The 14,117-nt window shown below is 43.2% G+C and overlaps 1 protein-coding gene across 1 annotated transcript in view; it reads right to left on the bottom strand.

The window, feature by feature from the left end:
• Nucleotides 1–14,117, bottom strand: part of LOC144679923 (parathyroid hormone/parathyroid hormone-related peptide receptor-like) — a 151,365-nt gene that overhangs the window by 47,175 nt on the left and 90,073 nt on the right. Inside the window, exons 3-4 of the mRNA XM_078540892.1 lie at nt 11,447–11,557; nt 8,898–9,022 (exon numbers count right to left, since the gene is read on the bottom strand). Of these exons, the coding sequence (XP_078397018.1) occupies nt 8,898–9,022; nt 11,447–11,557 (236 nt within the window). The remainder of the gene's footprint in view (nt 1–8,897; nt 9,023–11,446; nt 11,558–14,117) is intronic.

The raw sequence follows: 14,117 nt of genomic DNA, 5'->3' as shown, positions 1-14,117 counted from the left end.
CTTGATTTACAATCCCATATCTCACCGTATATACAGGACTCTGAATGAACTCCTAGATTCATAATCCCAAATTTCACTGTATATACAGGACTTTGCAGAAAGTAATGAAATATCACAGGCTGTTGTTACAAGACACAAACATGCAGGGAGCTGCCATCAACACAATAATTTATTCTTTCATGGGACATGGGGTCACTGGAAAAGCCAGCATTTTTTGCTTGTCTCTAATTGCCCTTAAACTGAGTGGTTGCTAGGCCAATTTAGAAGAAGTCAACTACATTACTGTAAATCTGGAGTCATGTGTAGGCCCAACCAGGTAAGGACATTAGTGAACCAGATGGGTTCTTATGACAACTGATAGCTTCATGGTCACTATTGTGGTGACTAGCTTTATATTCCAGGTTTATTAATTGAATTTTAAATTCCATCAGCAGCTATGGTGGGATTCGAATCCATCTACCCAGAGCATTGGTCTGGACCTCTAGATTACAAGTCCAATGACATTACCATGACATTACCATCACTAACTTGAGCAACTGATAGTTCACCCTATGAATGAAATGTATGGAGGTGAAGGAGTACTGAAGGACTGTTTTCAAAGTTATAACTCCATTCTACAGCCGCTTAGAAAGTGCACCGATCATTATAGTTATAGAATGAGATATGATCAAGCAGTTTGTATTATAAAATACTCAATAATGCAACACACTAAATCAATGTGTGACTTGCAACAATATGTAATCCTTTTCAGTTCAGTGTTAATGCATGTCTGTTATCTATCTCTTTCTCTGTATCTCAGTCTCTCCTAGGGTCGCAATCCCAGATTTCATTGTGTATACAGAACTTTAAATGAACACCGGATTAACAATTCCAGATCTCACAATATATATTAGCTACTGAATTGACTCCTTGATTTATTATTGATGGTTTTTCAGTGTTATCATGCATCTGAATGGACTCTATTTCCTACATTTCAACAATGACTACTCTTCAAAGTAATTCTGTGGCTGTAAAATGCTCTGGGGTGTCCTGAAGTCATGAAAGATGCAATATGAATACAATCTTTCATTTTCTGTTTCGTTCTTTCTTTTTCTTTCTTACTTGCTTTCCTCCTTTCTTTCTCCTAGATTCATAGGGCCAGATTTTCTCAGCCTTGGGCCAACCCCAAAGACCTTTAAAAGAGGCAGCCAGGACCCAGGTGCAGAAGTCCCACCCCCATTTCCGGAAGATCCCATTTTTGCTGGCAGAGGGAAGCAGGCAGGATTTGAATCACACAGGCTGAACTCAACAGGGCCATCTGAATTAGTGCTGAGTTCAAACAGGCCCCATTTTTCTTGTTCCAAGGATCTTAACCCAAAGTGTAGGAGCCATGAATTTATGGAGTGGAAGTTAACACTCTTGAAGAGCAGATGAAGCCTGTTTAAGTTTCATGAACTCAAGTTATTTAAATACCCAACCCTTAAAAGATGAAAAAAAAGAGCTGCAGCTGCCAGCTAAGATATAAAAAACACCATCTGCTGGAGTGCACTAATTGAGAAGCCATCTGGCGTAGCTTAGAAAAAAAAACACCTGCTCCTGCAATTTCAATAGACTCCATTGTTGACATTTGCCAAGGGCTACTATTACAGCTGAGCCTGTTATGAATGCTTGGCTGAGTTTCAAATCCGTCATGACTTGGACATGCATCACCATTCTTTCATAGCAGCTGAGTCAAAATTCAAACACTCCCTACCCTACCTAACAACATTACCAAAGTACCTTCATTAAATGGGCTGCATCAGATTCATGAACATTACCAGCAACATCCATATCCCAAGAACCTCAAGTAAAAAAGGGAGATAGAAAGTCTACAAGGGAGTGTGTTAAAGGACTAGTAAATAATATCAAATCAAATATTAAGGATTTTAAGATGTGCATAAAATGTAAAAAAATTTCTTAGAGAGAGTAGGAGACAGGGCAGAGGAGAGAGTCTAAATTTGGGGGATGAAAGCATGGTGGAGATATTAAATAAATATTTTGTATTGGTTTTTAACAAATGATGATGGAAGTGAAAAAGCAGGTCTACTGGGGGGGCACATGAACAGTTTCTGAAGAGGACTGTAGAAAGGAACTGATTGTGAAAGGAATAGCAGAAATCAGGGTAAATATCATTATTTTGACAGGCAGGATGAAGGTTAATTTAAACAGTAAGATAAAAGCAAAATTCTGCAGATGCTGGAAATCTGAAACAAAAACAGAAAATGCTGGAAAAACTCAACAGGTCTAGCAGCATCTGTGGAGAGAGAAACAGAGTTAACGTTTCGAGTCCATATGACCCTTCTTCAGAGCTGAAAAGAAGTAGAAATGTGATTAAATTTATACTGTTTAAGGGGGGGGGGGGGGTTGTGGAGCAGGTGAAGCTGGATAGAAGGCCAGCGAGAGGTGGGGACAAAGGAGAGATAGACAAAGATGTCATGAACTGGGCTAAGAAAAGGTGCCGACAGTGGTGTAAAAGTAAGAAAGCAGAATGTGGTAATAGCAGATTAAAGATGGGATTGTGCAACATGGAACAAGTAACAGATGGCCCTATAGGGGATGGGGTGGAGGGAGGGGGCGGTGGTGGGGGAAAAAAGGATAGAAAATGGGATAGAAAGGGGGGATGAAAAGGGGGCTAAAACCATGGATAAATGAATAAAAATAAAAATAAGTGGATAAAAAATAAAAATGAATGTAGAAAAAAGGGGATTTAAAAAGGGGTAGGGATAGGGGAGAGAGTTCATGGTCTGAAGTTGCTGAACTCAATGTTAAGTCCAGAAGGCTGTAAAGTGCCTAGTCGGAAGATGAGGTGCTGTTCCTCCAATTTGCATTGGGCTTCACTGGAACAATGCAGCAGGCCAAGGAAGGACGTGTGAGCTTGAGAGCAGGGTGGTGTGTTGAAATGGCAAGCGACAGGAAGGTCTGGGTCATGCTTGCGGACAGACCAGAGGTGTTCCACAAAGCGGTCACCCAGTCTGCATTTGGTCTCCCCGATGTAGAAGAGACTGCATTGGGAGCAGTGAATGCAGTAGACTAAATTGAAGGAGGTGCAAGTGAAGTGCTGCTTCACCTGAAAGGAGTGTTTGGGCCCTTGGACGATGAGGAGGGAGAAGGTAAAGGGGCAGGTGTTGCACCTTCTGCGATTGCATGGGAAGATGCCGTGGGAAGGGGATGAGGTGTTGGGAGTGATGGAGGAGTGGACCAGGGTCTCCTAGAGGAAATGGTCTTGACAGAATGCTGACAGGGGGAGGAGTGAGGGGAAGATGAGTTTGATCATGGCATCATCCTGGAGTTGGCGGAAATGTTGGAGGATGATCCTTTGAATGCAGAAGCTGGTGGGGTGAAAAGTGAGGACAAGGGGGACCCTATCATGGTTCTGGGTGGGAGGGGAAGGTGTGAGGGCAGAGGAGACCCTGATTTCTGATTTCTCCTCCCCCTTTATAAGTGGTGATTTGCTTCCCCCTTTATAAGCGGTGGCATATTTCCCAGCCTCTCAGTTTTGGTGTGATCCGGTTATCTATTAATAACCCTGCAGCAGACTCAAGATAGGATGAACTCAAAGGATTAGTTTATTTGCACAGACTCAAATGCAGGAGGAGGGGTAGCAACTTTGCCTCCTTTGCACTCATGTAGTAAAAGAGGGATAGAGAAAAGAAAGATTTACAGGGCAAAGAATACAGACGAAAGAATTATTGTTTCATTTGAGTTCAAATTCCAGACTCAAAGTCCAATGAGGTATTCCTTAATGGAGGTTGACAGGTTGAAAACCAATGCTGTATAATTCAATTTTCCAGTGGAGTTGACTTCGCACAATGGTACAGAATTTCCAGTAGAAACAATGTAGATGGGGCCAAGTATCCCATCTGGGCAGAGCCCCTTTTCTGTGCTGCTTGTAGATGTAAAAATGGCAGACTGAGTTTTCAGTACAGTAAGGCAATATAACAGGTTTCACCAGCTGGAGTTTCTTGTCACATGACTCCCACCTCTCCACTCTGGCTTTGACAAAGGGTGCGTGTCCCTTTGTCTGTGTCCCTGAGATTGTTAAATGTTCTAACTATTAAGAGTTGAAAGGAAGGTTGCGGGGTCTTTCATCCTAACAGATGAATAGGCTCAGTTGGCCAGGTCTGGCTTATGAAATGCAGATGGCCTTTGTATAGCTCTCCTTGAATTTGGTCTCTGCAGCCCAAAGGGATTGTTTGTGTCTCTTCAGCGATAAAGAGGTGCAAGTTTCTGCGATACTGCCATGGTAGCTTTTTTTTCAGTGCCACGGGCACACATAGTTTCAGCCATTTTAAAAGGTCATTGTCCAGTTTTTAAAATTTTAGAAATTAGCAATGAGCAAAATATCCAGTATGAAGTCTTTGTCCCCTGACAATTCTCATGGCCTCAAAAAAAAATGAATTACATTTCATTTTTATAATGTTGCCTGATGATGAAAGAATAGCTGGTAAATGAGTATGCAGGCATTCTCTCATTCACATCCACGTTAGACACACAGCTAGATGGGACAATAGCAGCTCCCTGCAGCATTTTGTTTTTGGGGTTTAAATCCAGGTTAATGGGCCTCTTTTCTTTTGCTGGCTAACACCAGCCAAATCACTCCCAAGGGTGAAATCAATCCCTGTTACTGGTAGTTCAGGGATGACTCCTACCGTGACAGGGCCTGAAAGAAGGTCACACTTATGGAAGGATGCAAACACAAACCCTCCTCCCACTCCATTGATCAGGGCTTTGGTCTTCAGGGAGGACTTGGGGGTAGGTTTAAATTTCCTTCCAACATGAAGGACTGAGTGTCCCCTGTGTCCTGGATCAGTACAATGGACTTGCTCACATTTTGGGATGAGTAGGGAGACACTGTTCCTGAAAGGACAAAACTCCGAAAGCTCTCTGGGAGTCTGTCTGGCTCAGTGCCATGTCCTCCAAAGGGTAAGTTTCTGTAGCAAGAGTCTCTGCCTTCTCTGCTACACTACCCATTGGGGTGCCCTTTGGGGATTAATCATATGGATCCTATTAGACCAACAGTCTTCCCTCACAATCTACAAACATAAGAAATAGGAGCAGAAGTAGGCCGTTTAGCCCCTCGAGCCTGCTCCGCCATTCAATAAGATCATGGCTGCTCCAGCACTCAGGCCTGGAATAGCTTATTTTACTGCAACGGGAACACACTGGTCTCTGGAGGTTGTACCTCCAGGCTGCAGGAGGGCATCATGCACCCTCCTTTGCGTTTTCTTTTCTGGATGGGGGTCTTTCCTTTCTAGATTGCCTGCTTAACTTTCCAATACTCATAGGAATGGTTTGAAAAGGGTCTGTCTGAGTTTCCGGGCCTATGCGTAAGATCATAGCTGTCAGCTGTGACAGCTTCATCCCTGGCTGTGAGGATTATCTGCTCCTCCAAGTTAATCGCAGGTTGGAGGGTAGGCAATTTTTGAATTTCTCCGACAATACCAACTCACGCAACCCCTCATAGGTGCATGGAATTCTTAGAGATCTCACCCAATGGTCAAACGTGATTTGCTTCAGCTGTTCGAACTCAATGTAGGTTTGAGTTGGCTTCTTACGAGCATTCCAGAATTGCTGGCAATATGCCTCCAGGACTAACTCGTATGCACTTAGGATGGCAGCCTTGGTCTGCTCATAATTCATGGACACATCAGGGGTCAGCATGGAGTAGACCTCTTGGGCTCTCCCTGACAGCTGTCCTTGAATTAAAAATGTCCAGATATCTGTTGGCCATTTTAGCTATCATGCTACTTTCTCAAAAGTGGCGAAAAATGACTCCACAACCCTCTCTTCAAGTTTGGGAATGAATCTTGCATACTTGAGGGCTTCATAGGGTGGTTCCAGGTTAGAGGGATCAGGGGTGCTACTGGGTAGAGAGATTTTTCCTTGCAGCTTCCAGCTGTTTTGTCTATCTCTCAGTTTGAGCTGCTAGCTCCATTTCCAATTTTCGGAGCTGCAATTCTCTCTCCCTTTCTCTCTCTCTCTTTCCCTCTTTTGTTCCCTCTCCTTAAATTCTAGCTGTAATTTGAGCTTTTCCAGCTTGAATTGGGTTAGAGGAGTGGATTCTGAGTCATGGTTGAGCTCTACATCTAACTGATCTACCGGTAATATGAGATCCAAAACTTCTACCAACAATTGGATCAGTTCACTTCTCCACTTTACTGGGCACTATACCTCGTTAGCTACAGCTTTCAGTTGCTCTGTGCTAAGGGCCGCTAAAGTTTCATCATTCAAATTTCCTTGTTTGACCCACATCTGGACATAAAATTTGCCATTTTCTTAGTGTTAGGGAAAAGGAATTTGCTGTGGGAAGTTACTTGCATTTTAAAATTTGTTCCGGCCACCAAGTTTTTCCCTTTTGGTTTCCAATTGACTCTTTTATATCAGATCTGGCTCATCTTAGCTTGGATTCTGGTCAAATTCAAAGGGGTTATTCGGGACGAGCCCCCAATTTTTGTTACAGACAGGAGGGGGTTAATTTAAACAGCCCTGATTTCTCCTCTCACCTCTCGTCCATAAACAGAAAGGTGTTTTTATTTGCTTCCCCCTTTCTAAGCAGTGGCGTATTTCCCAGCCTCTCAGTTTTGGTGTGATCCAGTTATCTATTAATAACCCCACAGCAAACTCGGGATAGTATGAACTCAAAGGGTTAGCTTATTTTCACACACTCAAACGCGGGAGGAGGGAAGCAACTTTGCTTCATTTGCACTCATATAGAGGGATAGAGAAATTAAAGATTTACAGTGCAGAGACCACAGAGATAAGAATTTGCACTTGAGTCCAGAGTCCAGAATCAAAGTCCAATGAAGTATTCCTTCAAAGAGGTCAGCAGGCTAAAAAATGATTCTGTATAACTCACTTTTCCAGTAAAGTTGACTTCACACGAGAAGACAGGCACACAGAAATGCATCTGTCTTGTAGGCAATGGTACAGAATTTCCAGTAGGAAGAGTGCAGGTGGGGCCAGGTATTCAATCTGGACAGAGTCCCTTTTCTGTGCTGCTGCTTGTAGATGTAAAAATGGCTCACTGCAAGTACAGCAAGGCAATATAGTTGGTTCCACCCAGCTGGAATTTCATGTCATATGACTTAAACCTCTCCACTCTGGCTTTGACAAAGGGTATCCCTTTGTCTGGGTCATTGAGATTGTTAAATGTTCCAACCACTAAGACTTAAAAGAAAGGCTGTAGGGTCCTTTGTCTTAGTAGACAAATAAGCTCCAGTTGGCCAGGCCTGGCTTATGAAAGGCAGATGGCCTTTGTATACCTCTCCTTGAATTTGGTCTCTGCAGCCCACAGGGTTCATTAGTGTCTCTTCAGAGATAATGAGGTACAGGTTTCTGTGATACTCCCATGGTAGCTGTTTCTGTTCAGGGTCTGTTCAGGGGCAGACATAGTTTCAGCCGTTTTAAAAGGTCATTGTCCAGTTTTTAAGATTTTAGAAATTAGCCATGAGGAGATAAATATAATATATTATAAAGATATCCAATGTGAGGTCTTGACACTATGCCCTGGTTACATGGACCTTATTCTATTATAGGCAGTCAAAGAGGAGATAGCAGTGGCTCATATCACAGTTCTTCCATCTGCCTTAAATATGCTATTTGTGCAATGCAGTAGGAGAGTATCTCTGATATCACATTTGTTCAGAAGGGAGAGAAGGATAAATTAGGTGGATAAACTCAGTTGTGGGCAACCTATTAGAATCCATGATTTGATATAGAATTAGTGAGCATTTTGAAATCAATGGTTTAATCAAAGATAGCTAACATATTAAAGCATCAATCTACATATTACAAATTTTTCTAAGGAGTGGTCAGATAGAGTGTTTGAAGTAGATGTAGGATTTTCATAATGCTCTCATGAGGTCTCACAAGAGGTTTGTTAGACAAATTCATGTTTACAGTATCAGAGAAAATGAAACACATGGTTAGAAAATTAGTTGATGTGCAGAAAACATTGAATTGGGGTAAGTGAGGGGGATTGTAAAAGACCCCAGAATGATGGACAGGTTAGTGAAAATAGGCAAAAAGATGGCAGGTGTAACTTATTGTTCTTTTAAGTGTAAGGTTGCACATTTTGGGAGAAGATTGTGTGACAATTTCTACCAGAGTGGAGAAGGATGAGATTTGAATTAATCTAGCAAAAAGCCAGCACAGACATGACAGGCCAAATGGCCTTCTTCTGTGCTGTATGCATCTATTGTTCTGTATCATTTGCATACTGGTGTGCCTAAATGAAAAATACCCACCGCTTGAAGAATTGTATTGGAGAAAGGGTGGCTGTACAATCAGATCATAAACTGCTGTATGTGTTGGATGAACAGGCGTGGCCAGGCTATTTGAATGCTCAAGATAAGAGACTTGAAGCAACTTTCATCCCCAACTTTTGTGGGATGGGAGAGTCAACAAAAACATTAACTGCACAATTTACGAGGTCACAGGATTAATTTGGCCCTTGAATGAAGGCCCTTCAACCCATTTAATCCCACCCTACCAAAAAAAACCCCACTATAGCAGCTAGCTGGTTCTGAAATAAGTGCACTACCTTGGTCTCAACAACCCTCATGTAACCTCATTATAGCTGCTTATCACCCTGTGCATAAAGTTCACCCAGTTGGGGATGAGATAAATGGCTGAAGGGCAGGGGTACATTGCAGGCCTCTCTGCCCAATTGTAATATTCAAAGAAGTTCAGAAAGTTCGCCCAGTTCGCCAAGAAAGGCTGATTATCCAGTTGTTCACCTCACTGCTGTTTGTGGATGTTGCTGGTATAACCACAGTCACCACAAATGTTCCAAGAACCAAATAGTCACCACAAATGTTCTGAGAAGCAACAGAAAAGGAATTATATTATAATACAAATGATTTATGGGGTAACGTCACCTTTTCTGTACCCTGGTTCATGTGCGCAAGGTACCTGGCACATTCTGTGTAATTTGCCCACGTTCGGTTGTTGCTTGGCACAAGCTCCCAGCTCCCGTTCACGTTACACTGTCGATAAGCATGGCCTGGCAACAAAACACAAAGCAAGTTAGTACCAAAGGCAGTTTTGCCCATCACCCATCCCACCATCTGCTCACTCATTAACGTAACCATAAAGACAATTGGGACACAATTTAGTTTGAAGGCCACTCATAATCTTACAAATGATTTAAAAGTGATGGATAAAGCACCCTTTGAGTGAACAATCAACGTTTATTCTCCGGGAGATGGATTTGATTCCAAGCACAACAATGCAATATCTATCATATACCAAAGATGGATACTGAGGAAGAGGGGAAACAAATGACAGCCTAATCAAAAGGAAGGTTTTGGGCAGGCGTTTGAAAGATGTTTGAAGTGCTAGACATTGAACCCTGCTGAATTTAAGCTTCTCAGAGTCACATGCCCCATTGATTTAGCAATTATCAACCTCAGCATGCATCCGCAGCCTGTCAGGAAATCCACAGTAGGCAAAGAATTCTGGACAGTACCAATGCTAAATTTCCTGCATGTAAAAGAGGCTCAAGCTTCACAGCCAAAACAGGTGAGTGATAGTTCACCTCGTCCATGCACACCTAAAGTTAAAATAGCCCCAGTGTTGTTTTTGTGTCGAGGAATATGTGAATATGTATGCACAGTGAAAATGTATGTGTTACAACACTGTTCAGGACAGGTTGAGAGCATGGTTGATAAAGCATACATGATCCTGGGTTTTATTGATAACGGCACGGAGTACCATATAGAATAAATCGGTATGAAAACCCATGACTATTACCTTCTAGAAGGACAAGGGCAGCAGACACATGGGAACACCACCACCTGCAAGTTCCTCTCCAAGCCACTCACCATCCTGACTTGGATATATATCAACGTTCCTTCACTGTTGCTGGGACAAAATCCTGGAACTCCCTTCCTAACAGCACTGTGGGTGTACCTACACCACATGGACTGCAGCAGTTCAAGTAGTCAGCTCACCACAACCTTCTCAAGGGCAACAAGGGATGGGCAATAAATGCCGGCCTAGCCAGCGACACCCAAATCCCATGAATGAATTTTTAAAAACACTGTTTTGGCCTCAACTGGAGCTTTGGGGGGAATTTAATGAAGCTCACTGGAATGGGCATGATAGTGGAGGGTCAGGGGGAATTGGACAGGAGTCACTACATCAGATTCCCAGTGTCAGGAAAACTGTTTCCAATTAAGTTGGGGCAGGATAGGACTGACACAGGAATCCCACCCGTCAGCAGCAGAATGTCAATTGGGCTCATTAATGAGCCACATGCGAGCAATTGTCCTTGAGTGTACCGGAATTTAGTGCTGATTCAGAGATTTCTGGCACTTGCATAGCACTCCTGTATCTCCCGACGGCCACCCAGCAAACCCTGTTGAGTGCCTGTGGCTTAGTACGGGGTTGGGGCTGGTCCCTCATTGTCAGGCACTCAGTGCTGGATTGACAGACCCAGTATCCGTGGAGGGTGGAGGGGGGGTGGGGTGTGGTTCCGCTGAAAGCCACTCTTCTGCCCTTGCCTCCGATTCCTCTCCAGTCCCTGTGACCCCCAACCACCCTCACTCACCTGTGTCTAGGTATCCAGCCAGATCCTCTGGCTGGGCCTCAGTGAATTACCAACAGCAGGCACAACACCTGGTGGAAGATGATCACCAATGAATCCAATATCCCCGTAGCTACCTTTTTCAACACTCTGGGATGTAGATTCTCAACCTTCAGTCCCATTAATTTCTCCAATGCAATTTTCTCACTAATACTAATTTCCTTCAATTCTTCATTCTCCCTAGTCCCTTGGATCCCTAATTCTGGAAAATTTCTTGTATCTTCCTCAGCGAAGACAGGCACAAAGTAATTATTGAGCCCCTCTACCATTTCTCTATTTCCCATTATAAATGCTCCTGACTCTGCCTGTAATGGACCCACATTTGTCTGAGCCAAACATTTCCTTTTTACGTACAGTCCATTTTATGCTTTTTTTTTGCTAGCTTACATTTATATTCTATTCTTCCTTTATCAGTTTCTTGGTCCTCCTTTGCTATAATCTAAAATCCTCCCAATCCTCAGGTTTACTACTATTTTTGGCAACTTTATAAGCATTTTCTTTTAATCTTATGCAATCCTTAACCTGCTTTGTTAGCCATGGTTGACTGACTTTTTGGGGTTTTTGTTTATTATATACAATCAATGAGGAAACAGCTTCCAAGTTTTGCTCACTGGCAGCTTAACAATCTAAAATCTCTCTTAATAACTTGCAAGAATATGCTACGCTTTTAAAACTCAACAATTAAAATAATTATTTATTTCCTTCATATCCTTTCTGTGGAAAAATAGGCAAAAGTTCCTGAACCGTGATGCATTCTTGTGACTCCAGTTTAAAACGTTGTGCTCTAAAATATTGTGCTTTTAGTCAGTATGAAATGGCAACTACTGACTACACTCTTACCTTGATGGTTGAAATCGTAAATGTAATCTGGGCACTGCATTGGCACCAACTTCCCTGGTGGTCCTTCTGGCCAGCAAAGAATGCCATCCCATTGGGGAGCACAGTACCCTTCTGTGGAAGAAAGTATAAAGTGTGGTTTGTCGTGTTACTATAATGATATAATAACTTGGTCTTATTTATTGTACAAGACACAAGACATCAATCGCTCATAAGGGATTGGGTAAACATATTGTGGGTTCATGTATTAAGACTAGACACATGGGCAGCATTTTCCCATTGGCGAGTGGGGGCGGGGCCTGCTCGCCGACGCATAAAATGACATGTGGTGACATTGGGCGGATTTCCCAATGTCACCACGCGTCATTTAGATTTTCAATTCAGCAGGCGGCTGCGCGCCCGCCGAACTATCAAAGGCCTATTAAGGCCTGTTCAAAACTAATTAAAACAATTAAATGAGCTGCCCGTCCAAGGTTGGTGGGCAAGCGAAGAGCCCAGGTGGCCTTTGCATATTTCTTGGAACCTCATCCACGGGCGGGATAAGGTTTTATGAAGTGTTTTAAAAATCAGTAAAATTTTTTCCAAAATTTCATTAACATGTCCCAGCTCATGCGACATACGAAATAGCGCAGGAAACCACTCAGGCCACCCCCCCCACCCCACCCCCCCACCCCCCACCCCCGCCTGTACAGGGAGCGCTCAGCACTTCTGGGCGTGCATCACGATGGGCGGGCCTTAATTGGCCCGCCCATGTAAAATGGTGGTGTGAATCAGATCATACCCACCCCCACCCGTCCCTGCATAACCGCTCCCCCCCCACAATGGGGGGAAATTTCTGGCCATGAGGACAGTTATGCATAGGTATAAAGCTTGAAGGTATCAGAGCTGTTGTCTGTGCTGTGCTCAAGGCAAAAATTAAACTAAGACTAGGTCACATGGTACATTTCCTTTCTAGTGATATCACGCTGCTATCCCTTAAAAACATTAGAATGTCTCCCTTTCTTTTTAAAGATACATTCCCTCCTTCCAAAGAAGTATAACTCTTTAAAATACATGTTCATGTTTAATTACCTTTAAATAAGTGCATAAAACTGATGAATTTATAAGTCTCCAAAGCATAGAGGTAATCTGCTGGTGTTTCCAGAGCATTGTAATTGTAACCTTGTCTGGAGGTTTCTTTAATTGCTCACTAATCTGTGGGATTGTCATTCTTGGATGTTGTTCTTGTTGCCAAATAAACCAGAAATCGCCCTTAAGGGTGTGTGTGGCAGTTGTACTTGACATATTGTGCAATTGTAGAATAATGGGGTACTTGGTAAGGTAGTCGACGGTGACAATGAAGTCAGTGCCAAGGACATGAAAGAGGCTGTATGTAATTTTCGACCAAGGATGGGTAGGAAATTCATGTGGAATCAATGGTGCTTTGTGCTGACTTGGCATATGGTCTTGATATGCCTCGCACTTCTTAACGATGACTTCAATGTCATTGTTCATACCCAGCCAATAGACTGTCTCTCTTGCATGTCTTGTCATCCAATCTTTGCCCATAGCCAGAATTTTTCTCTCGTCGGGGGGCATGCGCCCGACTCGAACGAGTGTAAAATGACACGCGATAATGTCAGGCTAGCATCCCGACGTCATCGTGCACTTATGCAATATTTCGGTCGGCGGGCACACACAGCAGTTGGAGCCACACTTGCCATTAATTAAGCAGCCTATTAAGGCCCTTAAGAACCCAATTGACTCAAATTTTCCACTGCCCATCCAACCGTTCGGTTGGCAGGCGGGCGAAACGGCCAAGCGGCCTTTGTATTTTTGGCGAAACCTCATTCACAGGTGGGTTGAGGTTTCAATCTGTGATTTAAAAAAAATTTAAAACTTTTACCACTTGCATTTAGCATGTTTCTGCTCATGTGACAGAGTCACATGAGGGGACTTGTTTTCATTGTTTTTAATATGTTTGTTTTTATTGTTAAAAATCTAGAGCTCCCTGGGGCAGCTCTGTGCCTCAGGTAGCTTTTACTGCGCACACCCCCGTACACACACAAACTTCAGCGCTCGCGCTCCTCCCGCCCCCACCCCGGCAGCGGTAAGTGCTACAACACGTGTTTCACACTGGCTGGCCTTTAATTGGTCATGAAATCCATGCCGGGGCCCAATCGCAGGCGGTGGTCAGATTCGTGACCGCTCCCAGGCCTGCCCGCTGCACCCGCCCAATGAGGGCAAACTTCTGCCCCATGTGTGAGTGATGAAGTTGTTGAAGAATATCAGGTCACAAAGATTCCAGTATGATGACCTCCCTGCCTTTAAAAATGGCTCCCCGGGAGATACCTAGCTTGTCCCAATAAAGCCAAAATGGTCTCACATGTTCGTAGACATGCTGAATAGCATCAGACCATCCTTCAATGATGGGTTTCTACAGTTTCTGTACTGTAGAAACTTTCACAATTTTTTTCATGTAGCTTCTGGCATTTGCATTGTTCAAAATGTACCAGATCAATTTGGAGAACATCTTCAAATTCGATGTCAATGAAGTCAACTTCAGATCTAAGGATATAACTTCTGTTTTCGCTGGGTTAGGCAATCTGCTAAGTGTATCCGATGTGATTATCAAGTTACCTGGCTTGTACCTAATCTCACAGTCACAACCTTGAGTCTTTATCAAGAGATATTG

This window comes from Cetorhinus maximus, chromosome 4 (genome assembly GCF_964194155.1).
Source record: "Cetorhinus maximus chromosome 4, sCetMax3.hap1.1, whole genome shotgun sequence".
Taxonomy (NCBI): Eukaryota; Metazoa; Chordata; class Chondrichthyes; order Lamniformes; family Cetorhinidae; genus Cetorhinus; species Cetorhinus maximus.
The sequence above is the reverse complement of the archived record's forward strand: the minus strand, read 5'-3'. Positions and strand labels throughout refer to the sequence as shown.